Raw genomic sequence first — 15,303 nt, forward strand, 5'->3', positions numbered from 1 at the left:
CAACAGCACTGGGGCAGGAATTTGTATTTTACAGACAGTTTCTCTGGCAGTTGAAAATTTTCTGTGGAAGAGATGCCACAGTGTGCCTCACATAATTCACAATTGATGAGTGTTTTGCTTCTCTTGGTTTTCAGAGTAACAGCCTAAATCTTCCAACCACTTTGTTTTTTCCCTGAGGGAAATGCTCTTTATCTGAAGCATAGGGAAACCTGGCTCTCCAAGTCACTTCCAGACTTAAAAGCAGTTCACAGTCTCTGTTTAAAAAACAGTGCTCTTCTCCAAAGAAGCTTATTTATTTCAGCTTACTTCCATGGATTGCACTTTACAAACATCTTCCTTTTTACCTCCCAGTTTGTACATGGGCTTAAGATTTCTGCTTCAGTGTCTCGCCTTGCACTTGGCATCTTTTTTTTTCAAACCATTCCTTTGATTTAACATGATAATTTTCAGTTCTTACTCTCTTCTTCAGAACATTTGTGATTGCTCCTAAAGTGATGTTATCTACAGATTTTCTAAGTTGGCTCCACATTCCTTTGTAGCACTAACAAATGCATCCAGCGGAACCAGGCTCTGCACACATCCAAGCAAGGACATCACTCGTATCCTGCTGCATTAATAGAAAGCCATTTATAATCCAGTCACCTGCAAGTGATACATCAAGTTTTGCACTTGCTTTATTTGCTTTATTGGCCATCATGTTTGCACAGCTTTTATATTAAGATGCTGTGAGTGGCAGTAGGAAAATCCTTCCAAAATTCAGGACATACCTACATGTTCCCTTTTAAACCTATGCTGTTTGTCCTGTCAAAAGGATATTATTTGATTGGTTTGAGAAGAGCTGTTCTTCATCAATTATTTATCTCTCTAATGTATATTTTAATTCATTCAAATGAAGGAGTTCTATCTACTCCTCTTCATTTGTGTTTTGTTTCCTTTCTGAAAAAGAAATTTTGAGAGTAGACTTTGAACTTCTTTTATCCTTCTCCATTCTTATCTATAGAATGTTTGGAAATTAAATACTAAGTGCTAAGTCATACAAAGGAATGGAAAAGGCAAGCTGAAAAGGCACATCCCTCTTGGTTATCTTCACGTTTTTCAGTTATGTAGTCCACTACTGGAACTTCTTTCCTCCTCTTATTCCTGCATGGACATGACTATTACCTTCCCCTGTCTCTTTAACCCTTCTGTCCATTCATCTAAGATGACACTACAATGAAAATACTTTATTTAAACAGAAGAGAGTAGTTTTGCTAATGAAGTGTCAATATGCATTCCCTGAAATTGGATTTGCTGTAGCTATAATCCTTACAGTTTGGTAGAACAAGTATGAGTGCTGCCAGTAAAAGTAATCATCTTGCTTCCATAAAAATGACTGTCCATTCTGCACATCTCCTTTAAACAATAACTGACCTAATGCAATTTCAGTCTGCCCTTTAGTCAAACATTAATCATCCATTAACACAGAGGCAGCAGAAGTGTTTGTAGTTTTCTTTCAGATGCTGGTGCTCCTATTTATTCATGCAAAACAGAATGCAAATAGGAATGTGGGGTTCAAAAGCAGCATGATTTTTACAGTAGCTGATGTGTGATTTTAAGATATTTAATTCTGTAGTACTCAGCATTTACTGTGTTCTTTTTAAAAGTGCTTTGTACAGCATTTGTATGTTCAAGGGTTGTGATTTCTCAGTGTATGGTGTAATTAATTTGTTATGGAGGGTGTATTTAATGTGTTAGTTAATACATTCAGTCATTTCAGGAAAGGTGCAATGCCTTAGGAAAAGGCATATTTCTGTTAATTTATCCAAATGTTTCAATGCATAGATGGAAGCTATATACTTCCTGTTCTTAAAGGCTAAATGGGTCTCGATGATGGAATAAAGATACTCAAGATGACACTCAGCTTTCATTAAGACCATATTTAAGTTTCTTGACAGTTTGCAGATCACTCCGTTTTGCAGTCCAGTGTTTATAAATACAGGTTGTATTAATAATGTATTTTTCCATTATCATGGTATCCTCTCTAATAAAAACTAAAATCCAGAGCCATCTCTTAATGAATTGGTTTTGGGATCTATGGGACTAATAGCCCTGGTTTGCCTTTATTTCAGCTCTTTTGTACCAAGAACTATTGTTGTACTTTTTTTTTCCCCCTGTTTGTTTTAGCAACCTAGCTGTTGTGGAAACATGGCTTACAGAAGTCTAAACAATTCTGTAATACTAACAGAGAAAATAATTTTTTTCATCTTGAATGGAAGGGTCATATGGGAAAGATGGCCCTTCTTGTATATATCAGATTTAAAAGGATGCAGAGTACTTAGTGGGTACTGCAAGCCTAAAAACTCCTGCAGTAGACTAAGCCTGCAAGGGAGCTTTTGCTGTGTCATTGTAGGGGTTTAGGAGGGATTGTAATCTTGTTCAGCAATGTTGGCTGAAATGTTACTGAAAATGTAGTAGCCAGACTGCAATTCTTACAGGCAGATGTGGGGGGAAAAACAAAAGCATGCTCGAAAATGAGCAAGTCATACTAGAATATATCCTTTAGTTGTACAACAGGCACTATTATTATTATCTGCAGTAACTGTGTTTGTGCATTCCTTTTTGACAGAGCCTCCCATGGACCATTCTGATCTGGTTGCAGAACTACTGAAAGAGTTATCAAACCATAATGAGAGAGTTGAAGAAAGAAAGGCTGCCCTGTATGAGCTCATGAAGTTAACTCAGGAAGAGTCTTTTGGTGTTTGGGATGAGCACTTCAAAACAATACTTCTTCTGCTGCTTGAAACGCTTGGAGATAAAGAGGTAAATTTGGAAACATCCAGTTCAGAATGTTCACAAAGTACATGACTTATTTTCAGCACCTTTTACATTTGTATGAGTTGTAGAAAGGGCACAAATTCCAGTTAGTGGTGGAAAAAAACAAAAAAACTGTGGGAATACAAAAATGCCATGAAGTCCAATTCCTCTGATGGTGAAAAGGACATCAGTGATACTTAATTTCTCCAGGATTCCTATTTGTGGATTCTGACATATTAGATCAAATGAAACATTTTTGCACTGAGATTCGAAGCTTATCTGTTTATAGCCCCTGAATGAATCTGGAATATCAAAACATCATGTGTGGCAAAGCATTTAAAAATCTGTTTCTAAAATACAGTAATACTAGTTGTGAAGAGACTGAGTTCTTTCTATCTAATAGTTCTCTACAAAGGCCATTTTTCTGAAATTACTCAGTATCAAAAAGACACTAGTACTTGTGTTTGATTTTTTTAATAATTATTTAAAGAAAAAGTTAAAAATGTGTTTATTTGCATGATGGTTTTATCAGCCCTTGTGTTTGGAACTTAACTTCTGGGTAGCATAGATAAGTCAGAATAATTTAGTAGTGTGTTTATGACATGTCACCTGAATTTTCTGTGAAGAAAAAGAGATTGAAGAGACTTTTTTCCTACTTTCATTTGTTAACACTAGATTGAGCCTGTATATGTGTGCAAAGCATAATCAGATATTTTTTCCATTATGAAAGACTTTTCCAGCAGCTGAACAAATGTTAAAAGCATAAGTCTGTTTAAAGATGCATAACTCATTTATTTTAATATTGAATCTTTAGCATGCAATTAGAGCTTTGGCACTGAAAGTTCTAAGAGAAATTCTAAGAAACCAGCCAGCGAGGTTTAAGAATTATGCAGAGCTCACAATCATGAAGACCTTAGAAGCACATAAGGATCCTCATAAGGAGGTCAGTAATCAGTTATTTTATTTGTTTAAGGTTCTATTGTTATAAAATTATTACAAAATGAAAGAGCTGTCCAGAAAATGTGAAATGATCAGTTCCTACCGAGGAAGTAATTTTTTTTAATAATGAGCTTATTATTATATGTTTAATAACAATGATATTATTAGTTCACATGGATATGCAAGAAAAAAATCCCCTGCAATTTTAAAAGCTCTTGAATGGTTAATATCATCCCTAATAACAATTGGCTTGGGTGCCATCCCGCAGAACTGTGTAACCAACAGTGTGTCACCATGGCTCTTCAAGGAATAACTGAAAGGTGTTTTTTCCTTGTTTGGCATCTTAAGCCAACTATAAGTGTCCTAGAGAGGTAAAACAAGCTTTTGGATTGCAGTGAGGTTTATGGTTGAGAGATGACACTAAACAAGACGAGGAATTGTCAACCCTTTCCATTTTGCTCCAGTTGAGAGCGTGGCTTTGCATGGGGTGTTAAGGGAAAATGCACAGGAATATGTCAGTGGGGGAGGTGCTTGTGCTAGAAACAGTGAGGGGATTCAAGAGAAGGCTGAATGTAACCTTGCTCAGAGCGATTTGTGATGCCTGCATACACAATAAAGGACAATGCATGTAAATGTAGGAAACACAGATACAATAATGAACCCAGTATTCAACTTCTGACATCAGTGTCACTGATGCTGTTGAAAGAATCCATGTTTATTACTAAATGACTACGTGTTCCCCATGCAAGGGCACTTTGTGGAATTTACTGTAGAGTTTCAGGCTTTGAAGTCGACTGCAATTCCTTCCATCCCATGACTTTATCACTCATTTGATACTCATTTCTCTTTTCCCTGTGCTCTCTGGATTTGTTTCATACACTGTATTTATTACAGTGTCATTTCCCCATTGTTCCTTCTCTGTTCCTGTGCTTTTTTCCCTCTCATCGTTTTGAGTGTTAGGAGTGAGAGAGTAAAGGATGGAGAGAAAATTTTGAAGGTTTTTGTACATCACTGTGTACCACTCATTCTGTACAGTGGTTCCTCTTGTTAGATGGCAGATGCCACCACAGCACCAATGTGAAGATAAGATGTTAATTTTCTCTGTGGTTCCCTTGCTTTGTTTTGAGATTGTGTACCTGTTGAAGTCCTACATAATTATTCTTGTTCTGCTTGTTCTGCATATTCTTCAGGGTTAAAGTACTCTCTTGTCATAGTTTCTTTCAAAATTATAGGGGAAGAAAAACAGCTTGATTGGATTCTACAATTAGCAATCTAGGCATGTCATTAAACACACCTTCGAAATGAATGCGAAAGCATGTTTTATCAGTGATCGCTGACCTAACAAGCAATAGCAAATGGCAACACAAGAAATTACAGGCTTACAAAGGTGGTGATATTTCAATATGTAGTTGGAGGGTATGCAGAATATAGAAATTTCAGATCCCATTAAACAAGCAGGTTTGAAAAACTGATATGTGTATTGCCAAGGGCATAGTAGCCACAGAATATGGAGAAGAATTGTGGTTTTAGAAAATTATGTCCAGTGGCTGAACTTGTTACATATTTCTATAATACTGCAGAGGTCTTGATAGAAAATTTTCATGCTCAAGACCTTTACTGCCAGAAAACAGACCACAGAGTAAGAGTCTTACACAAATCACTTTTCTGTGTCTTTTTCTTTCACTAGGTGGTGAGATCTGCTGAAGAAGCTGCTTCCATGCTGGCCACTTCCATTAGCCCAGATCAGTGCATCAAAGTTCTCTGTCCAATTATCCAAACTGCAGATTACCCCATTAATCTGGCTGCAATCAAAATGCAGACAAAAGTTATAGAAAGAGTATCTAAAGAAACCCTTACTCAGCTCTTACCAGAGATTGTGCCAGGTCTAATACAGGTAAGGAGAGAACAAAGAAGAAACAAAACAGACTAATAAAAAGAAACTGTAGACATGTGAGTTGCAAAGACTTTTTAAAAACATTACCACTTGGTTCTTATGAAGGATTTTACTTATCTGATAGTTGATGGCTGCCTTGACCCAAAATACTTTCAATAGTGGGAACAATCTCTTTGATTAGCAGGGAGCTAAATTATAACCATGATTAGGACTGAGGAAATCTCAGTAGGATATAGAGTCCTGGTTATAGGTAAGCTTGGTGGATACTTCCAGTTCTAAGATAGTTCTTTGTTGTTTGTAACTTTTTCCAAGTTACATAATTTGATGTGAAATTGTGTGTGTTTTCTGTATAATTTTAGGGGTTTGTCAGCTGGGTCTTTTGGGAGTCAAGAGAAAAGAGCAGTTTATAAAGTTAAATAAAATTAGAAGAATATCCAAGTTTTCTCTTCTTTTGTCTTTAAAACTGAAAATTTTACCACTTTTTTATCATTTTAAGAACCAGAAGACATTAATTTCCTTCATAGATCAAAACTCTTTAGAGTTGGCATCTGCAGATTTCTGTCTTTAATGAGTGTGATCCAGTCATACATCTGCAGGAAAATAGAGACAGAGAAGGGGCCCACTGGGAAGGGAGTCTGAGTGAGACAGCCAGGCATGGAATGATAGAAAAATGGCAAAAGAAACAAAAATAATGGAAGAATGAGATGAGGGTTAGCAAAAGAGCCTTTAGCTTTTAAAAGAGTTCTTCATTCAGAGCCAGGAAGCTCTAAATTGTGAGTGGTCTTTTCCTTTAAGTAAATAGCTGTATAACCTAGAAAAGTTCTCTTATGTGCTCAACCTGTTGCATGGCAGCAGCTCAGTTTTCAGTTTAACATATGAACAGGACTGTGTGGATTTTAAATTCACCCTGGAAAATGATTATCAATGGTTATTAATATGCAGCCTGCTTTTTAACTGCATGCTCTGTATTAGTGTGTTTGTTTTTTTGTTGGAATGCTTCATTGGGCTACACTGGCATTAATTTACCATAGACTTCAATGTATTTATTATAGTAAATAGCTTTCTGGGGCTTTCAATCATTAACTGATAAGGTATTAATGTTAATTTTATTGCTTTCTAGGGTTATGATAACTCAGAGAGCAGCGTTCGTAAGGCATGTGTTTTCTGCCTTGTAGCCATTCATGCAGTAATTGGTGATGAACTTAAACCACATCTCAGTCAACTCACTGGCAGTAAAGTAAGTAGAAGATACAGTTCAAAGAAATCTTGGCTCATAATTGCATCTTTGAGTTTGCATTTTGGTTGCCATTGCCAGAAAGTTTCAAAGAAGTGTATACTTGAAAGAGACTGTCAGTTGTATTAATACGGCTTTGCTGTAAAATATTCAAAACTGAGAGTTCACAGGTCTTTTATATGCAAGTGTGCAAACTTTTGTGTAAAGATAATTACTAAACTATGTTTCTTACTACTTCTGATGCAGTCAGTTCCTTGTATGCTGGTAGCAGTGATAATGGCTGTACTCAGCAGGCTTTTCTATCCGTGTTTCTTGTCTTTCTTTTCATGCAAGTTCTGATTCAAAAACAGGGAACATAGTATGCCCATGTTACATACAGCAGTTCTTTTTATTCTTCCTCCTTGTTATTTTGCTTTCACCAGTCTTTTCAGTATCTCTAATTTGAAATAATAAGAACCAGTCTCTGGTCCTTTTTATTTCAGGATATTTATGACTTCATTGACATCTTTTTCATGGAGTTTTTTGCATCTAAACAGCTGTAGGTTAGTTGTGAATCTCTTTGTCCTTGGGAGTAAAACAGGACAATTAATTTTGTGTATCTGTGAATAAGACAGTTCTATCTTTAAATAGTGTCTGGCAGTGATTGTATTTCAAGTGACTCCAGACAATAGTGGAAGCTTTAGTACATACCAATATTAGCAACTCTGACTAGAGGCTTAAACCTCAGCAGTAACTTAGAAGATACAGACACCCAAACCACTACCATACTTAGAAAAGCAATATAATTGGAAGAAAATATTCCATCTATCTTAAACTAGCTACTTTATATCATATTATTTACATCCTTAGAGAGGCTTGAGCAGTTTCCATGTGACAAATTTTGTTGTGTTTGATGTTTTCATTGGCATGTATGTTCCTTTTGAATAACTGTGTAAAGTACAATTTGACTTTTAGGGAAAAGAAAAAGGATTAATGTCTGTTTTGTTGTACTGTTCCTGTAGTCAGTCTGTACAGCTTGCGAATACTAAACAGAGTTAATTTCTGGCTTAAATTTGCAGATGAAATTATTGAACCTTTACATCAAACGTGCACAAACAGGCTCTGGAGCAGGGGATACAGCAGCAGATATGTCTGGACAAAGCTAATGAAGCTGACAAGAGCTAACCAGGTCTCCTAAAGGAAGGGCAAGGCCCTCTTCAGTGAAAGGAAAATCCTTACATGCAACTTCTGGAACTTTTTTCTTGTTTTGGTTCAACACCCCCCCCCCTTTCTTTTGTTATTTTTCTTTTGTGTTTGGGGTTTTGGGTTTTTTTTTTTTTCCCTTTAACCAGTGGCTGTCCTCAGCCTGCATGAGACTGTTGCAATAGAATTATTCCAAATCTAAGGAAAAACAGTATTAACATCAGGTGATCAAAACAGAATAAAAATTTAAAATAATCTTATCCATCAGTTACCCTGTTCATAATCCTCTGTGTCTTCCCATTAACTTTTGCCAGTGTTACTGTATTAAAAGATTTTTTTAGTGCTAATTAAAAAGGTATGCTTTAAGCTTCAGAAGTTAAAATATAAATTCTGTTGCTTTTCTTCAGCTGCAGATAACATTACTTTTTTATTGCTGCTTTGTTTGAGCATCATGTCCTTTGCTAGAAACAAGAAGTGATGTGAAACAAGGCTGAACTAGTCTGAACTGCAGTGAGACTTGTTCACTGTGTTGGTGGTTCATCATCTTATTTACAGCTTGTTTGGGATATTCTGGAGATTGAGAAATATGCCTATAAAAAGAAAGCTGGATCGATCCAGTTCTGTCACAGTGATATTGTTCATTGGTTGTATGTTTGTTGCATAAATAAGAATTTCGTGTGCGCAGCAGAGGGCTGGTACAACCAGTACCTCTTAATGTGGGAGACAGCCCTGCCAGGGCAGCACTGCCGAGCTGGTGACAGTGTGGCAGCCTGCTGGTGAGCAGCAGAGTTCATGGTCACTTGATGGATGTGAACCATCCTTGTCACCTTTCGTTCTTCAAGCAGGATGCTTCAGAATGGAGTGCTCTGCCCAAGCATGCTCAGTATGTATTTATCTTTATCACTAGAATGTTTCCTCTCAACCTAATTGCTGGAACAAGTAGTCTTGTATTGTAACTCACATGGGATCTTATGAGAACAGTGCAGAAAACTATTTATTCCTTATCTTCCGAAAAGCACCAAGATTTTTCTGCATTGAATTTAAATGGGGGGAGGGGGGAATAGTCACAAATGCTATGGATCTTGCCACCTTTTAATTTAAAGAAAAATATATATTTTGGATGAGTAGGAAAAGCTGCACCAAATTATTTGCATGGTTTTCTTGAATAGCATCCTCAAGACCCATCTGGATTAAGATGTGGAAATGTTTCAAGGGTTTGTTTTTCCATTTTTGAAAAAGAGTTAGTATATTGTGAATAATGGTTCTTTGTATTTATGAAGTTGATAATGGAAAGAGAACAAAGATAAGTAAATGTGTCCCTAAATGTTGTCTTTTCCTTTTTTTTCCTTTCTTTTTCCTTTTTTTTCTTTTATATAAGCAGCAAGCTAATTAAGTGAGAAATGGGATGAAACAGTGCCCTTCCCAGGAATAGTGGAACTTTTTTTCCTGGCATTATTTTCCCTTTGACTGTGATTTTGTCTAGTTGGAGGAAGTGTATCCTGATAAGAGAGAAAATAGTGGTGCCAAGGATGATGACCTATGCTAGGCTAAAATTCTCTCTACCTCTTCAGGGTGACTAACTTTTGACTGAGCTGCTGCATATAGCACCCAGTAGAAGAACTATCTACAGAAAAATTTTTTTTTTTTCCAAATTATCACTTAATGTGTATTCAAAACTATTCTTCAACGTTGCAGCCAAATATCATAAGAAATTACTTACATACTTTACCTGCTAGGAACCCTGAAAAACAAAACTTAATAAAAAATTAAGTCAGATGCTTGTAGTTAACATGAAAGGTTGTTTTTACTTTAGTTTGAAGTGAATGCGATAGAAAGAGCTAAGATGTGGTTATTAAAGAAGCAATGACATTGCAGAGATTTATTTGGAGGACAAGTTGTAGAAATATATGTAAAGACTTAAACCCAAGACTGTCATAACTCATTGCTAGCCCTTTTTAGCAGCTACATGAAGAAAATAGTATCTCCTCCTTCTTTCCTTTGTTACGTGTAACATCCTTGTTGTTTTCTACTGTTTAATTACATTGTGTATTTATAGTTCTATGCTTACTGTTGTGCATATACTGGCAATAAAATGTACATAACATTACTTAAAAGATTAGCAATGTATACATTCTGGTTTTTCTGTTTTATTTGATCACATGCTATAAGAAAAATTATAAATGTTATTCATACAGCATTGGTTAAAAAAATTTATCTTCATGTTTTGTGCGTCCAAATGATGTTTCTTTATATAGTTTTGTTACTAAATCTGACTTGGCATTTGAGAACATGCTGTGAATACAGGTATATTAGACAACTTTTTTAAAAATGGAATAGAATCTTTATGAACACAGCTTCCTTCATATGGGCAGATTTTTTGCTTATTATTTCATTTATTTGTACATTATACATCATTTGCATTTTATTTTTTTAATATTTAAACATATTTTTCAGTCTGCACTCTTGTAGTTTTTACATTTTAATTATACAAAAGGTCGTGTCAAAAAATTGCACAAATTCTAAGCTTAATAGCCCTGTATGTTATTCCTGCATTTTGTATAGGTAATATTTATTTTCAGAGAACCATTGCAAGATGACTGTTACTTGTCATCTTTTTGAAGATGCTATTTCATACTGAAAATGTAAGTTATTGAAACATACAGTATATATTCTGGATGAAACCTAGTTTTTTTACATGTAAACAAAAAATACGTTTTTTATCCCCTATATGACTGAAAAATTTTGCTCCAGATAGGGGGGAGGAAGATATTTACCCCAAGTTTGTTCTTCAGTTTTGCTTTGAAGCCGCCTTAAATGTTTTAAGTGAAGATATCCCATGTATTAAAAATCTCAATGCAATATATTTAAATGAATATTTTACTTATGATATGACTAGTTTTGTTTCCAGCAGAGATGGGGTTGCTATCTTTGTAAACAGATAGAATCTATTTATATTACATAAACCCATCTGAATGTAAGAATTTGGAAAGAAAATTATTTCCACAGCTGCCAGTTGATCAAATTCACTGCATTGCTTTTTGCCTTCATTTCCTATATTATAAGTAGATATTAGCTCAGTTAAATTCAATCAGTGATTAGTCATGCCTTATGTTCCTGCTGGAGGTGGTTTCTCTAATGGATTAGCATAAAGATCTGGGAAAAAATAGGACAGTTATAAGTTGCTGTTCTTTCAGACAGGGTTTCTATATGTTCCTTCTAATATCCTGTGAAGATAGGTCATTGCAGTAATTTGATTATTAAAATGTAATTCTTTAAGGTTGTGTTTGGGCTTTAAAAAAGAGGAAGGAGAAGAAAAGCTACATGCAGAATCAGGATGGGAAATGAATATTGTGGATGTCTCAGACTTGGATGTCATTTGCTTTAAAGAATTTTGAGTAACACATTATGTTCAGATGAAGTCTTAGCAAGGAAGTTGGGATAATAAATGTAAATTGAAAGGAGAGCTGATCATGTAAATTTTCCTGAGTTGGCTTGCTTGTTTGTTTTTGAAGATAAAGGTTGGAACAGATTGAGTTGTGTTTATTATTTGTGGTCTGAGTCACAGAGCAAAAAGAACAAACATCTGGATCCTGAAACACTTACATATTCTTAATGGTTTCTATCCATGTTTAAACATTTAAGTCACAAACATACCCATGAAAAAATTCTATTGAGAATGCAGGCCTAAACTGCTCACAGTTTGAATTTTCAGCAAAGGAATTCAAATGCTGAATGTGGCATTGTCCCTTTGGAAACAATCATAAAAGAGAAAATAATTTTGAGAAATAAATCTGTTGAATTATGCTACAGTTTACTCCCTATGGGAGGTGAGTGAGAATGGTTCCACTGGCTGTGATAACTTGCACTGTGTTAGGCTGGGACTTCACAAACACAGACAAACAATAAACAATGTGATGGGGATGCATAAGCAGTTCGGAACTGGAGGATTATCTGGAGAACAATATCTGTTGTTATTCTCCCAATTAAAACAGTAAACTGATGAGTTTTGCAATTGCAGTCTACTTCCAGGTAAGATAAAAGTCAATACTTATATTGAGCTCAGTTAAGAAAGCATCTTTAAATTCTCCCCCACATGAGTTTTCCAACTCATTAAAAGTACATACTTTCAAGATTTGCTTCATAATTTATATGTTTTCTTCTTTTTGTTAAAACATATAAGATTTTCAGAAATGTGGGAAGCTTGAAGAACTAATTGTGCTAGTCTGGCAAAAAATCACACTTTATTTACTCTTTTCCTATATTTTGTAAATGTTTCTATGTTTTAGTGTACTTTAAGAGCTCAGAGTTTCCAAGCTGTGCAGCTTGGATTATCCCAGTTGAAGAAGTTTCTTCATTTGCTAATGGGATTTTAGGATAGTAAGTGTATTTTCTAAGAAATTTGCAAGCAGTTTTGAATACTGTGTGATTTCTGTTGAATATAAAAATTCTGTCACTTTTGATGTATTTTAGATAGATATAAGTGATCCTAGTGGAAATACTTTGAGGAAGTAAGATTGGAAAAAATTATGGATGGTGAAATAAGGAAAATACTTCTTCAGTGGAAAAAGGAACATACCTGCATGTGAATGTTTGATACCCACTTACATTGATATCAGATAGGAGATGAAAAGGTAACTGAACTTGATCTTGGGCATCACAGTTTTACAAGTTCTCTTTTTCAGTATCCTCTTACCTAGATCATGATATTTTCCACCAATGCTGATTTTTGGACCTGTGTAAACTCATATTACAGCCAGTACTGGAGATGGTTCTGATAACCTTATGTCAGGATTCAAAAATCCTGACCTATCCTAAATTCAAAAGCAGTCCCTTTCTGTCCAAGGAACACCTGTAGCAGTTAAAAACAAATAGGCAGATTTAAGTTACGCATATTCTCATAAGTCAGCTGGACTGGTTTAGGTATTCCCTCACCGTCTATTCATCTCTGCCTGTGGCAGAATACCTACGGGGGAGCTTCCCTAATATGTTCTCCAATCTGATTTGTCTGGAATAATCTCAGACTGGTCCTCCAGCAACACCAAGGACTCACAAACCTGTGCCAGAGAATGGATGAATGTCTGTCGTGGGCTGAGGAGGTCTGCCTGTATGGGGGCAGTGGTGGGGGAGGAAATATGAGAAAACCTGTTTCTTAGCACAGCGTGTTTAACCTGAGCACATACAGCTCATGTCAAAATACCAGGGAAGATGAGGAGACTGTTCATCTCGGCTTGGATAAATAACTCAAGTGCAAGCTTGTGGGGGAATGGATGTGTGTTCCATTTGAAACTGCAGATCAACATGTTTTAAAACCCAAAATTAATTTATATGCTAGTCTGAAATAATACATTTGAAACTTACTAATGATGTGCAAATACAAAAAGCCTCTAAGCTGGAAAAAGAGTGATTTCTGGCCTGTTACTTTGTGTCCTTTCAGCACAACTTAAACTGATGCAGATACATTTTTACACTACAGTAAATGTCTTTACAGATGGTTGTATCTTTCCTAAAGAATTTCTGAGCTGTTTGATGCTGGTTTTGATCTTTGAGATGACAGCTACGGCCACACTGGCCAACTAATCAATTGAAATACTTTTCCAAGACAAAATTACCTGCTTTCCCTAAGGAATTTTCATGCATCACCATTTATTATAGCCTATACCTGCCCTAGAGAAGAAATCTAAATTGGCTATTACCTGATTGTTCAGAAAGTGCCAGCTTAAACTTTTTAAAACCTTACTTGAAGAGCTAGTACTGTTAGAGGCTGCCTTTTCTCAAAAATCTGTTAATTAGCCACTGCTTGAGCCATGTAAGAAGATTTTTGCACTGTTAGGAGGTGGAAAATGCAGGGTTGCTAGAAAATAATAGGAAAAAGACAAGGTGTATATACTTAAATTAACCCCTTGTATATTGCAACTAATGTTCTGAAAAACCTTAAAAACCTTAAAGCCCCTTTGCGATTTGTGAAGTTTTTAGGAAGGGAATTTTCTTGGAATGCACTATGTCTTGCTTTCTGCTTTGGGAATTGAGAGGAAAATACTGATACTGGAGGACTTTATTTACAAACCCAAGCCAGCCCAATGCTAGAAAATGTTAGACTTCGCAGGGTACCAAAGCTGCCGCAGAGGCACAAGTAAAAGGGAGTCAGTCCATTAGGACTGAGAAATAACGAAGCTCTGTTTTCTGTGTCAGGCAGCCTACATTGCCACAGCAGTCTGGGAGTCCAAATACTGATTTTTAGGCTACCAAGCACAGAATAGCATAATAACAACAACTTGAACTTGTCCACCTTTACAGACTTCTGAGTCATCTTAAAATAAAATGGACTCCACCCTTTTCCACCATCATAAAAACCTGCTAACTTTAGTTTAGATTCAGGTATGACGTAATGGGTTAAATCAAAATACTCTCTGGTCAGTGATGCTGTCGAAATCTCAGTGCCTACAAATGATGTGCATGTCATAGGTTTCTTTGTATGCCATGGTCTTCCTAAAAAGCAGCAGATGAAACAGAAGAAAGCAAAGGTAATACTTGCCATGCTTCATCTTGTAAGGTGTGAAGTCAGTAAGGCATTTATTCCTCAGCTCATACCTCAGCACCTTACTGCATCCTGAGATTGAGAAGTAGATGGTGTGAGGAATGTGACTATAGAGGAACAAACTACAGACCAGGAATTCCTTGCAATGCAGACTTTCTTAAAAGGGGACAAGACCCCATGAGGAAAGGAGCATATCCTGCTGTATTCTTCAGAAGCAGCCAAATCTATGGTAACCTGACAGTTGAGCACTGGGAGCAATCCATATTTCTCCTTTACAAAGTTACTTCTCCAGCTGAGCACTCATATCAAGGAGACACTGAAGCAAGTCCACAGAGTCTGCTATATATCTGATGTTTTTGATCAAAATGATTAGAAGGAGCTGTTGAAGAATTTAGCATGCTCAGCAGTGTTATGCATCATGCAGAGTTCTGGTCAGATATCCTGTGATGTGTTGTGTTGTCTCTATTCTGGCCGCATCCTAAGACTTGGGAGTTGCACTAAAAATGTTCATTGTGGGTTTTCCCATTTCTCCTTTATTTTTGTTGGCAGGCCTGCTTCTCAAGAGTTCTGTATCACAGAAGAAGGGCTGGTAAATGCATCAGTCATTCAGCATTCAACAGGCCCAAATTACAACACCTAAAATATCCAAGAATCCAGATTAAAGTTGACAGGTAGATATGGAGAGCAGGTGGGGGCACTGGTGCTCATCTTCTGCTGCACTCCATG

At 36.2% G+C, this 15,303-nt stretch overlaps 1 protein-coding gene across 14 annotated transcripts in view; it reads left to right on the forward strand.

Annotated features, from left to right (window-relative positions):
* The window catches only part of CLASP2 (cytoplasmic linker associated protein 2), a 145,909-nt gene extending 134,338 nt beyond the window's left edge, over positions 1–11,571 (forward strand). For all 14 annotated transcript variants that reach the window (XM_041466164.1, XM_041466151.1, XM_041466157.1 and 11 more), the window contains 5 exons: positions 2,606–2,799; positions 3,608–3,736; positions 5,420–5,626; positions 6,747–6,863; positions 7,919–11,571. In XM_041466164.1, the coding sequence (XP_041322098.1) occupies positions 2,606–2,799; positions 3,608–3,736; positions 5,420–5,626; positions 6,747–6,863; positions 7,919–8,005 (734 nt within the window). In that variant the 3' untranslated portion in view covers positions 8,006–11,571. The remainder of the gene's footprint in view (positions 1–2,605; positions 2,800–3,607; positions 3,737–5,419; positions 5,627–6,746; positions 6,864–7,918) is intronic.
* Positions 11,572–15,303: the final 3,732 nt, after the last annotated feature.

This window comes from Pyrgilauda ruficollis, unplaced genomic scaffold (assembly GCF_017590135.1).
Source record: "Pyrgilauda ruficollis isolate IOZ18807 unplaced genomic scaffold, ASM1759013v1 scaffold2, whole genome shotgun sequence".
NCBI classification, from domain to species: Eukaryota; Metazoa; Chordata; class Aves; order Passeriformes; family Passeridae; genus Pyrgilauda; species Pyrgilauda ruficollis.